The sequence below is a fragment of the Belonocnema kinseyi genome, chromosome 6 (genome assembly GCF_010883055.1).
Source record: "Belonocnema kinseyi isolate 2016_QV_RU_SX_M_011 chromosome 6, B_treatae_v1, whole genome shotgun sequence".
Classification (NCBI taxonomy): Eukaryota; Metazoa; Arthropoda; class Insecta; order Hymenoptera; family Cynipidae; genus Belonocnema; species Belonocnema kinseyi.
This window is the reverse complement of record NC_046662.1, coordinates 65,349,553-65,363,289: the sequence shown is the minus strand read 5'-3', so window position 1 is coordinate 65,363,289 and position 13,737 is coordinate 65,349,553. Positions and strand designations below refer to the sequence as shown.

The 13,737-nt window shown below is 22.8% G+C and overlaps 1 protein-coding gene across 2 annotated transcripts in view; it reads right to left on the bottom strand.

The window, feature by feature from the left end:
• Window positions 1–13,737, bottom strand: part of LOC117174975 (FAD synthase-like) — a 42,054-nt gene that overhangs the window by 1,903 nt on the left and 26,414 nt on the right. For both annotated transcript variants that reach the window (XM_033364451.1, XM_033364452.1), the window contains 2 exons: window positions 10,833–11,265; window positions 6,355–6,499 (listed from right to left, as the gene is read on the bottom strand). In XM_033364451.1, the coding sequence (XP_033220342.1) occupies window positions 6,355–6,499; window positions 10,833–11,265 (578 nt within the window). The remainder of the gene's footprint in view (window positions 1–6,354; window positions 6,500–10,832; window positions 11,266–13,737) is intronic.

Here is a 13,737-nt window from a genome sequence, read left to right as displayed (position 1 = left end):
TATTTCAAAGGAATTTACAAAGATTTCATAAGTTTCAGAAAGTTTTTAAATATTTTGCAAATATCTTTCAAATATTTTAAGTATGTAACAAAGATTTCAAAACTTACAGAAACATTTCAAACATTTCACAAAGATTTCTCAAAGATTTGAAGTAATTTACAAAGATTTCCAATATTACAAAAGAAGTCTCGGATATTTCATAAAAAATTTTTTATATTCTAGAAAATTTAATTCTTCACGACAAATTTTCAGAATTCAGAAATTTTTTAAGTATTTCAAAAGAATTTACAAAGATTTCAAAAATTTCACAAAGATGAGAAAGACTTCACAAAAATCAAAAAAATTTTCAAAAAATTTCAACAAAATTTAATAGATTTCAAAAAATTTCACAAATAATTCAAAGATTCCAAAGACTTCGAAAAAATTATTCGCATTTCAAAAGACTTCTTCAAATGCTTCAGTGACTTCGCAAAGCTTGCATAGAATTCAAAAGAATTCAAGAAAATTAAAAAAAATCTCATAGATTTCAACATTATTCATAATGATTTTATAGATTTCGAAACATTTCAAAACAATTCACAAACATTTAAAAAATTTTACGAAGATGTCAAAGACTTTGCAAATATTTTTAAGGTTTCAAAAGATTTCACGAAGTTTTAGAAGATTTTAAAGATTTCACAAAGATTTAGACATTTGGCAGATTTAAAAAGAATTCACAAAATTTTCAACAATTTCAAAATTTAGAGAAAGATTTCAAACATTTCACAAAGATTTCTAAAAGCTTGCAGATATTTTACAAAGATTTCTAATATTACATAAGAATTCACAAAGATTTCACTTCTTTTTTTTAATATATCGGAAAATTTTAAAGATTTCGCAAATATTTTGAAGATTTCACAAATATTTCAAAGATTTCATAATGATTTTAAGTATTTCACAAGGATTTCAAAGATTTAAAAAGAAAACACAGATATTTCAAAAGTTTCAGAAAGTTTTAAAATATTTTGCAAATATCTTTTAAATATTTCAAGTATATAACAAAATTTTCAAAGATTTCAAAACTTACCGAAACATTTTAAACATTTCACAAAGATTTCTCAAATATTTGAAGTGTTTTACAAAGATGTACAATATTACAAAAAAAAAGTCATGAAGATGTTATAACAAATTGTTAATATTTAAGAAAATTTCATTCTTCACAAACAATTTTTAGAATTCAGAAATTTTTTTACATGTTTCAAAACAATTTACAAAGATTTCAAATATAAAAACTAAAAATTTTAAAGATTTCACAAAGATGAGAATAACTTCACAAATATTACAAAAGTTTTCGAAATATTTCAACAAAATTTCATAGATTTCAAAAGAATTCACAAAGGTTTCACAAATAAATCACAGATTTCAAAGACTTCACAAAAATTATTCGCATTTCAAAAGACTTCAAATATTTCAATGTCTTCGCAATGATTGCATAGAATTCAAAAGAATTCAAGAAGATTTTTAAAAAAATCATAGATTTCAACATAATTCACCATGATTTGAAATATTTCGAAATATTTCAAAACAATTCACAAACATAAAAAAAATTTCAAAAAGATTTCAATGACTTTGCAAACATTTTTAGGGTTTTAAAAGATTTCACAAAGATTTTGAAGATTTCGAAGACTACGTAAATTTTTTAATTTTGCAGATTTCACAATAATTCACGAAGATTTCAAAGATATCACAAATAATACAAAGACTGTATTAAATTTTTAAAAACTGGACAACAAAATTTAGGGCTTTAAAATATTTCACAAAGATTTCAAAGATTTACCAATTTTGCAGATTTTAAAAGAATTCACAAAGATTTCAACAAATTCAAAAGTTGCAGAAAGATTTCAAACAGTTCAAAAAGATTTCTCAAATATTGCAAGTATTTTACAAAGATTTCGAATATTAAAAAAAAATTCACAAAAGTTTCAAATATTTCAAAGACTTCGCAAAGATTTTAGAGATTTCCAAAGAATTCACAAAAATTTTATAAATTTCAAAAGAATTCACAAAGATTTCAAAGATTTCCAAGATTTCAAAAAAATTCACTAAAAAGGAGACGGCAAGGCTGTGGGGTATTTAAATCGATATGAGGTTTTGTCTGTAATACGTACTCAGTAAGAGTGCTTATATGCTAAAGCCGTAGCGCGCAATACTAAGTCATTGTCGAGACAACAAACTTTAAAGTTAAAAAAAATTATGTATTAATTAATCAATCATTCATCATCAGTTCTCTTCTCCAATTTTTTTTTAACAATAAAAAAGTATGCCTGGAATGCATTAAAACTATCTGAACATCGAGAAATATTTATAAATATAAATGAAGTCTGTTTTCCAGAAGAAATTCTAAAGATACCTTGCTCTTCTAAAAAAAGCAGGATTTATTTGTTTTTCACGTTGTCGATAAAAATGGCGTTTTTCTTCTTTTTATTATCACTATAATTCAGGTTTTTATATTGTTAAAGTTGAATCGTTGAATAATTAAAATAATCATTTCTAATGCTATAAACATAACTTCACATGCATTCATTGTATTTATTAGTATACTTCTTCGTAAAAAAACGAATGGTAAAGTTTAAAAGGACTTTTTATTTTGTATCTGTTCTATTTACATTACTTCGTTTTTTATAAGTTTTGATTATCAAAAAACTGATTATTGTTTAATAATGTGAACAAATGAAAAAATGGTCTTAACGGATTATCGAAAGTTATTACAAAAAATTGAAAAGACTTCAAAATATGTCAGCAGTATACAACAGATTTCAAAGAATTCAGAAAGTTTTCAACGATTTTTAAGTATTTCGTGAAGATTTCAAAAGATGTCAAAAAAATTCACAAAGAATCCAGAAAGATTTCAAATATTTCACTGCGATTTCTAAAGACTTCAAAGATTTTTAAATATCTCACGAAGATTTCACTGATTTCAACAAAATTCACAAAGATTCATGAAAGATTTTAAATGTTTCTCTAAGATTTCTAAAAACTTCAAAGATTTTTATATATGTTAACAAGATTTCACAAATTTTAAAAGATTCGCAAAAAATTTACAAAGATTTCAGAAAGATTACAAATATGTCACCGACATTTTTCAAATATTTCACTGCAATTTCTAAGGATTTGAAAGATTTGAAAAGTATTTACAAGTTTCAAAGTATTATGGAAGATTTCAAATATTCCATAAAGATTATTCTAAGATTTTACAAGGATTGCAAAAATAAATAAAAGATTTCAAATATTTCACATGGATTTCAAAAGAATTCATAAAGATTTCAAAGATTTATCCAGTTTTTAAAATATTTGAACAAAGCTTTAAAAATAATTCACCTAGATTTAAAAAATTTCCAATATTTCAGGAAGATTTCAAATAGCTTAAAGATTTCACAAACATTTCAAAAACTTTCAAAATATTCCAAAAAATTTCACAGACTTCACAAAGATTTTATAGATTTTACAAAAATTTAAAAAGATTTAAAGTATTTTACAAAAATTTCAAATATTTCAAAAGAATTCACAAAGCTTTCAAAAGTTTCAGAAAGTTTTCACATATTTTAAAATAATTTTAAGTAATCCACAAAGATTTTTAATATTTCAAAAGAATTCACAAAGATTTCATAAATATTTCAAAATATTTCATAGATTTCACAAAAATTTTAAGTATTTCATTAAAGATTTCAAAAAATTTCAAAATATTTAAGAAAATTTCAAAAAATTTGCAAATATTTCAAAGATTTTATAAGAATTCCCCAAGATTTTACAAGAATTTCATATTTCATAAATATTTCCAAATGTGTATTTGAGAAAATCAAACTTTACAAAATATTTTCAAAATTCAGAAATTTTTACTTATTTCAGAACAATTCACAACGATTTAAAAATTTTTTCAGTTTTCAAAAGTTTTCAAAATATTTCAGAAAAAATAAAAAACTTTGCAAATATTTTAGATATTTCAAAAAATTTCAAAGAGTTCACAAAGATTTCAGAAATTTCTCAAAGATTTCAAGTGTTCCAGAAATTTTTTTTAATACTTCAGAAAATTTCAGACTTCACAACAAAATTTTAAAATTAAGAATTTTTACATATTTCAAAAGAATTCACAAAGTTTTCAAAATATTTGAGAAAATTTCAAAATCTTTACAAAGACTATATAAATATTTCAAAACATTTAAGAAAATTATTAAAAACGTTGCAAAGATTTCAAAGATTTTATAAGAATTCCTTAATATTTTACAAGGATTTCATATTACATAAATATTTTCAAATGTGTATTTAAGAAAATCAAACTTTAAAAAATATTTTCCAAATTCAGAAATTTTTACATATTTCACAACGATTCACAACGATATCAAAAATTTTTCAAAGATTTCAAATATTTTCAAATTATTTCAGAAAAATTAAAAAACTTTGCAAATATTTTAGATATTTCAAAAAATTTCAAAGATCTCACAAAGATTTCAGAGAATTCTCAAAGATTTCAAGTATTCCAAAAATTTTTTTTAATATTTCAGAAAATTTCAGACTTCAACGAAGATTTCAAAAAGTTTTCAAAATATTTCAAAATATTTAAGAAAATTTCAAACTTCACCAAAAAAATGCAGAAATTTTCACATATTTCAAAAGAATTCACAGATTTCAGGGATTTCACAAAGATTTCCAATATTTCAATGAAATTCACAAAGATTTCATAAATATTTAAAAATATTTAATAAAATTCCAAACTTCACCAAAAATGCAAAGATTCAGAACTATTTATATATTTCAAAAAAATTCACAAAGATTTCATCGCTTTTACAAAGATTTCAGAAGTTTTAAAAAGATTTCAGAAAAATTCAAAAACTTTGCACAGATTTTAGATACTTCAAAAACTTTCAAAGATTTCACAAAGATTTCAGAGATTTTAAAAAGATTTCAAAAGTTTACAAAATATTTAAGAAATTTTCAAATATTTTGCCAAGATTTTAAATATTTTACAAAAATTTCAAAGATTTCAGTGATGTTAAAAGAATCCATCAAGATTTTACCAGGATTGATAAAGTTTCATACAGATTTCAAACATTTGTCAAAAATTTGAAGTATTTCACAAAGATTTCTAATATTTCAAAAGACTTCACAAACATTTCAAAATAATTAAGGAAACTTCAAATTTCACAAAAAATTGTTTAAATTCAGAAATTTTTACATATTTCAAAAGAATTCACAAAGTTTTCAAAATATTTCAGAAAATTTCAAAATCTTTACAAAGATTTTAAATATATCACCAAATTTTTAAAGATTTCATAATGCATTTAAGCATTTCACACAGATTTCAAAGAATTCAAATTAATTCATAAAGATTTAAAAAGTTTCAGAAAGATTTCCAAGATTTCAAGTATTTCACAAGGATTTCCAATATTTCAAAAGAATTCACAAAGATTTCAAAATATTTTAGAAGATTTGAAAAACCTCGCAAAATTTAAAAATATTTCACAAAGATTTCAAATAGTTCAAAAGAATTTACACAAATTTCAAAGTATTCCAGAAAATATTTCAGAAAATTTCAGACTTCACAAAACACTTTCAGAATTCAGAAAATGTTTACATTTTTCAAAATAATTAAAAAATATTTCGGATATTAAACAAAGATTTCAATAATGTCACAAAGATTTCTCAAAGATTTCAAGTATTTCATAAAGATTTCTAATATTTCGAAAGACTTCACAAATATTTAAAAATATTTAAGAAAATATGAAACTTCACCAAAAAATTTCAAAATTCAGAAATTATAACATATTTCAAAAGAATTCACAAAGTTTTCCAAATATTTCAGAAAATTTTCAAATCTTTACAAAGATTTTTAATATTTCACCAAATTTTTAAAGATTTCACAATGATTTTAAGTATTTCACACGGATTTCAAAGATTTCAAAAGAATTCACAAAGATTTAAAAATATTTTAGAAAATTACAAAAATCTCGCAAAAATTTGTAATATTTCACAAAGATTTCAAATAGAACAAAAGAGTTTACACAAATTTCAAAAGTTTCAGAAAGTTTTCAAATTTTTTACAAATATCTTTTAAACATTTTTTGTATTTTAAGAAGATTTAAGAGATTTCTCAAAGACTTCAAGTATTCCACAGAATTCCAAAAGAATTGACCAAGATTTGCCAGAATTCACAAAAATTTCAAAATATTTCACGAATCAACATCTCGCTATTCTATTTAATTTCTGCATCTTTATGGTGAACATTAAATTTTTGAAAAAATTCGACATTCATTCAAGGTTTTTATTGATCATAAATTTCCTCTTTATTTTTTAAATTTCGTAAAATTGAAATTGAATTACCTCTGGGAAACCATCCCCCGTTATGTATAAACTCAGCAAAGGCTCCGCCGTCCCTTTAATGACTCTGAAAGCTGCTGCTAAATGCAAAACTGCAGTGCAGTCTTTTCCGCCATTAAAGGAGAGGAATACTTCAACAGGATTGAACCTGAAATGAGAGTTAAAATATAGATAACAAATTTTTTTAACTCTGCAGAATAATTCAAAATCTTATACAATACAAGTCCCCCATTTATATTTCGCCTTTGTTATTGATTTTTTCTTTTTCTTTAAGAATTCAACTACTCTCTCGAAAATTGAACTACATTGTTAAAAATGATTTTGCTGATTGAAAAATCTTGATTTAAGTTGAAAATAGGTTGGTTAAACCTTTAACTATTTTTTTTATGAAAACAAAATCTTATTTTACGTCTAAATTTGTCTTCCTTAGTTTTAAATTTGTTTATTTTGTTACAATTCCGTTTTTTTGTAGAAAATTAAGATTTTTTCTTGAAAATTCACCGATTTCATTGAAAACTGAATTTTTTGTTAAAAATTCATGAATTTTGCTGAAAAATCTTATTTTTGGTTGAAAAGTGAACTACTTTGTTACCAATTCGTTTTTCTTTTGGACGGAAAATTAATTTTTTAACTGAAAATTTGAATATTTTATTTTTTGTGAAAATCTGTCTTTCCTAGTTGAGAATTAATATATTTTCTTAAAATTTCTTCTTTTTTTAAAGATTTTTGCTTAAAAATTCATCGATTTGGATAAAATCTTAACTTTTTGTGAAAAATTCATGTATTTTGTAAACAATTCTTTTTAGTAACAAATTGATTTTGTTTCTTGAAAATTTAACTTCTTGGTACACTATTCATTTTTATTTTATTTTATTATTTTAGAAATAGAACTATCTTGCTGAAAAACCATATCCTTTATTGAAGATTTAACTATATTGTTAAATTTTTTTTAATTGAACATTTAATCATTTCATTTTTGGTTAAACATTTTTTTTCAGTTATAAATTCAAATATTAAGTTTTTTAATTATGAATTCATCTAGTTTCATTTGAAAAATCAACTGATTGGATTGAAATTTGAACTATATTTAAAAAAAAAAATAATTTTACTGGTTGAACTTTTAACTATTCCAGTCGAATATTCATAATTTTATTTTAAATCTCATCTCTTTGGTTAAAAATCTATTTTGTTGAAAATTAATTTTTGTAATTAAAAATGTAACTATTCCATTTTTTATGGAAAATTCATCTTTTTTAGTTGAAAATTAAAATATTTGGCCGAAAGTTTTTTTTTCAGATAATAATTCAACTACTTGGTTGAAAATTAATTAATTGTATTGAATATTTATTAATTTTTAATAAATATTTTAACGGAAAAATGTAATATCCAATTGTTTATTGTAAATTTATCTATCGGATGTAGTTAAAAATATTTTAATTTCTAGAAACTTCTACAATCTTGTAAAAATGTCATTTTTTGGTTAAAAATTTCACTGTTTTGTTGAAAATGCATCTTTTTTTATTTTAAAATTAAATTATTTGGCTGAAAATTGATCTTTTTCGGTTCATGATTTAACTAATTGGTTAAAAATTAACTTTTCTTGTTTGAAAATCCATAGATTAAAAATTCAACGGTTTTGTAGAAATTTCTTCTTTTTGTCATCAAAAGTCAATCATTTGATAGAAAATTCATCTGTTTTGTAGAAAATTCTTTTTTTAGCTATATTTTTTAAACTGAAAATATAACTGATGTATTTTTTCTAGAAAATACTTTTTCTTGGTTAAAAAATCATAATTTTTAACCAAGAAATTCGATTGTTTAATTAATCTGTTTTGGCTGAAGATTCAGAAATTTTGTAGCAAATTTCTTGTTTGAAGGTAGAACTACTTTCTTGAAAATAAATTTTTTTGATTGAAGATTCAAAATTTTATTTGAAAATTATATTTTTTCTTTGTTAGAAATTATTTTTTTTGACTGAAAATGTAACTGTTTTATTGAAAATTAACTTTTTTGTTAAACAATCATACTCTCGAGTTAACAATTAGATACAAAATTAAACTATTTTGTAAATAATTCTTTCTTTTATTGAAAATTAATTTCCTTGAAAATATATAATAACTGTTACCAAAAATTTGAATAACAAGTAACTTTTCTGTTTAAAAATCAATGTATTGTTGCATTTTTTGTGTAAATTGTCAACCAAATAATTCATTTTTAAACCCGAAAGATGAATTTTCTACCAAAAAAGATAACGTTTCGATGAAATATATAAATTTTAAACAAAAAAAAAGATAAAAAGATAACCAAAATTACAACAATAAAAAAAAACAAGATTTATAAGTCAAAAATATAATAGCTCAATTTGCAGCCAGAAAAGTAAATTTAAAAAAAACGAGTTTTCAGAAAAATTCATTAATTTTCACCTAAAATAAAATTTAAAAATCAAGCAAAATAGGAACTGCTGCAGTTAAAAAAAAATAAAGTTTCAAATAAAAAGAAACGAATTTTCAGCCAAAGAAATAATTTTTTATCACAGTGATGAATTTTTAACCAAATAGTGGTATTTTTGAACCGAAAGATGAATTTTATACATATAAAAAATCGAATTTTTAACTAAATATATTTTTTTCAACCAAAGAAATGAAGTCTTAACCAAAAATAGAATAGTTAAATGTTCTACAAAACAGAACCTTTTTTAACGAAAAAGATTTTCACTTCTTTCAAAAAAAGGTAAAATTTCCAGAAAAAATGAGATAGTTAAAGTGAATTTTCAACTAAAACAATAAATCTTCAACTAAAAAAATTCATTTTTAACCAAATACATTTTAAATTGTCAACTAAAAAGATAAATTTTCCACAAAAAATAAAATACTTACATTTCCACTTATTAAAATAAATTTTCAACTAAAAATACAGTAATTAAATTTTTAGTAAAAAATTTAATTTTCAATAAAATCGAAGTAAATTTTCAACGATATGGTATAATTTAAAAACAAGGAGATTAAACTCCTATTAAGAAAGTTAAATTTTCCACAAAAAATGGAATAGTTAAAGTGAATTCTCAACTAAAATGTTCACCTAAAACAAATACATTTTAAACTACCAATAGAATAATTGAATTTTCAATTAAAAAAACCTAATTTTCAATAAGCTCAAAGTAAATTTTTAATAAAATAGAATAATTTTCAACAAACTGGTTTAAATCCTCAACCAAAAGAAATTAATTTTCAACCAAATATATTCTACCAAAAATAAAATACTTACATTTTCAGTTACTAAAATAAATGTTCAAGCAAAAAATAAACGAATTTGTCACCTAAAACAGATACATTTTCTACTAAAAATAGAATAATTCAATTTTTAGTAAAAAAAAACTTAATTTTTAATAAAATGGAAGTCATTTTTCAACGATATGGTATAATTTGTAACCAAGCAGATTAAATTCGTAGTAAGAAATTTAAATTTTCCACAAAAAATGATATAGTTAAAGTGAATTTTCAATAAAAAAAACCTAATTTTCAATAAGCTAAGTAAATTCTTAATGAAATAGAATAATTTTCAACCAAGGAGATTATACTTCTAAAAAAAGAAACAAAATGGAACAGAGATACATTTTCAGTTAAAAAAATCAAATCTAAATACGAAAAAACTATTTTTCAACAAAAAAGATCAATTTTCAACAAACTGGTTTAAATCCTCAGCCAAAAGAAATTAATTTCCAACCAAATATATTCTACCAAAAATAAAATACTAACATTTTCAGTTACTAAAATAAATTTTCAAGAAAAAAATAAACGAATTTGTCACCTAAAACATATAAATTTTCAACTAAAAATAGGATGATTCAATTTTTAGTAAAAAAAACTTAATTTTTAATACAATGGAAGTCATTTTTCAACGATATGGTATCATTTTTAACCAAGCAGATTAAATTCCTATTAATAAATTCAAATTTTCCACAAAAAATGGGATAGTTAAAGTGAATTTTCAATTTAAAAAAAAAACCGAATTTTCAATAAGCTAAGTAAATTCTTGATGAAATAGAATAATTTTCAACCAAGGAGATTCTACTTCTAAAAAAGAAACAAAATGAAACAGAGATACGTATTCAGTTAAAAAAATTAATTCTAAATACGAAAAAACTAATTTTCAACAAAAAAGATGCATTTTCAATAAACTGGTTTGAATCCTCAACCAAAAGAAAGTAATTTCCAACCAAATAGTTGCGATTTATAACAATAATCATAAAATTAACTTCAACTTTAGTTTTTCGAAAATTCCCCAACTTTGTAATTGAAAAAACTATATAATAAAGGCTTTAAACTCTTTTAACTACTCTGTTAATTCTATAAATATACCTCTACCCTGGATATAATCCGAAATATTCCACCTCCACGGGACCGTAGTTTTAGAATTTTTTCCCCTCAAAATCACCTCATTTTATAAACATATTCAAAAGCTTTCAAAAAATAGTAATTTACCTGTCGTAACATTCTTCTAAAATATCCAAAGCACGTTTCACATGAGGTTGCTCCTGACCTTTTGATAACACTCGTTTCGCGGACCAGAGATCAAATTTACTATCGTGAAAGCGATTCTCTGGAAAGGATTTTCGGAACTCCTCCTTCAGCTTCAAAACATCTTCTTTGCATCCTTCGAAAGTGATTCTCGTTGAAGATTTTGCACCGATCTGTTGTGGATAACTCCCGATATTGACACGTCCTTTCCAATGTTCAGCAAATGAATCCAACGCCTTAACTATTTTCAATTCGCTCAGTGATGTATCAAGGTGATCCATGTAGAGTGGAACTCCACCTTCGAGGTCAGAAATTATTTTGTCGACTGCGGGTTTGAAATACTTTGGAGAACCAGGTAGGATATAAACATTTTGCACCTTGATTACTGCAAATTCCTCTGGAAAAATGTCTTTCAATTAAAAGATTCCATAGGAAATTCACGAGCTACAAATACAGTTTCTTTCTTGAAATCATTGAAAAAAATTCTCTAACAATTCTAGGGGTTTTTTTCCAGATATCTCAAGTTTTTTCCAGGTATAATTTTTCATTGAACGGAGCTATTAAAATATTTCGAATTTTTTTTTATCAATCGACTCAGCACATGTATACAATTACACAAGTTTATTATTAATAATATTAGCATAATCTATTAATTAAATAATTATATAATAGTAAAAATATAATAAATCATTTCTTGAATTTTTATAAAAACTTTATGAATTTGACTAATGATTTAAAGAAATATTACTTTTGTCTTCTTATAATTAAAATTCAGTGTATAATTATATTAAGTTAGTGTGGGTATTATATTAAATTCAATTTACATCGTTTCAAATTTCTAACTTTTCAAGTAAAAATATTGCAATCTCCATAAAGATAGATGAATTTTTAACCAAATAGTTCAATTTCCAACCAAAATGATTACTTATAATTATAACCAACTGATTGGTTCAAAATAACAAAAAAATTGCATGGATATTCAGAACTTATAAAAAATAATTTGAAAATAAATATCGAATACACGAATGAATTGAAAAATGCCAAAAATATATATTATTATCAACTTATAATATTTTCCAAATTTCAAATAACGACAAGATCTATATTGCTCTTTTTAAATGTAATGCTACTATATAATAAATATAATTATTATATCTATATAGATCAGAAACAAGGAATATGATAAATCCTAAAATATTGTTTTCTATTAAAATGAAATAAAGAGCTGTTTGATGTGATATTTTTTTAATCAAACAGACTTTGTAACGATGCTAAAATATATTAAAATTTTTAATTTATGTAAATATACTTTTCATAAGATTTTTGAGAATATTTAAAATATTTTTATATATTTCAGGCTTGTCAAAAAGAATCTTTGAAAGAATTTTTCTCATAATATAGGATTTTACGAAATGTTATGAAAAATTCGAGTCCTTTGAAAAGATGTTTAGATTTTTTAGAAGTTGGCAAGGAATCAAGAAATATTTGATGCATTTTCGAAAATGTTTTCGAGTTTTCAAATATTAGTAATCTATTTAAAACTTCTTAAGTTCCTGAAAATATTTTTAACTGGCACGAATTTTTAATTAAAAAAAAATTACCTTAAAATTTTCTAAATTTTCCCGACAATTTTAAGAAAATTTGTTTGTTCTCTTAAAAACTTTCGGAACTCTTTTAAATTCTACCAACTATTTCTTGAATTTACCCAATTTTTTTTCGTTTTTATTTTGCAATCTTACCAATTGAAACATTTGGCTTTATAATCTTCTAAACTATTTTTTAAAATGTTAAGAAATCTTTTGTTATGTTTAAAAACCTTTTTCAATTTTCTCTTAAAGTTCTTTTTCTAAAATAAAAAATTATTTAAAATTTGCACACGAATATAAGAAAAATTCTTTTTTTTTTAATATTATCAGGCCGTTTAAACATTCTAATTTCTACAAATCAATACATTTTTCCTGCATTTTTTATTTATTCTGCAATATGAAAAAATTGCCTTAAAATCTTTCCGCTTCTTCTTTTACTATTTTTGAAATATTCTTCAATCTTTTTAAGTAATCTCTTCGAATCAATTTTTCGAAATTAAAAATTATTAAAATTTTTCTTAGGAACCTGAAAAAATATCCTTCATTTTCGTGAAACTTTACAAAATTCTTAAAAAATCTTCGCAAGTTTAAATTATTTTTGAATCATTTCAAAACTTTTGAATACCTCTTAAACTTACACAAATTATTTCTAAAATTATGTAATATGGCAAAATTGCAAAATCTTGCTTTACAATCTTTCACACTTTTTAAAGATTTTAGGAAATAATTCAACATTTTTTGTGAACTGTTTTCAATTTTCTCTTGAAATTCCTAACAAAACAATCATTAAAAAATTTCCCACGAATTTTAGGAACTTTTTTTCACACCATGACAAAATTCAGTTTACTTACAAAATTTGTAAATCTTGAAAAATAAAACAAATGGCCTCAAAGTCTTCCATATTCTTTTAACCCACATTTTAAAATGTTTAAAACTTAATATTATTCTTTGAAAATAAAACCGAAACCATTTCTCCTCAGATCTGTTATAATTATTAAAAAGCTTCTAACTCTTTTACTCATGTAAAGACATGTAACAGTCATTTTCAACTCTCGGTGACAGGAGGCTGGTTTAAAATCATCTCTTTTTTTTTTGAAAATTTATATTCTCGAGTTAAAAATTCAACTCCTTTATAGTAAAATCGTCTTTTTGGCTTGAAAATTCAAAAATTTGGTACCAAATCAAACTACAGTCTGTCAAGTTAAAGCGTGGGTGGCTTTACTCGCAGTCGGTAAGGTGTATCGACATGATTTTGGTGTCAAAATATTAAGAAGAGCTCCCTC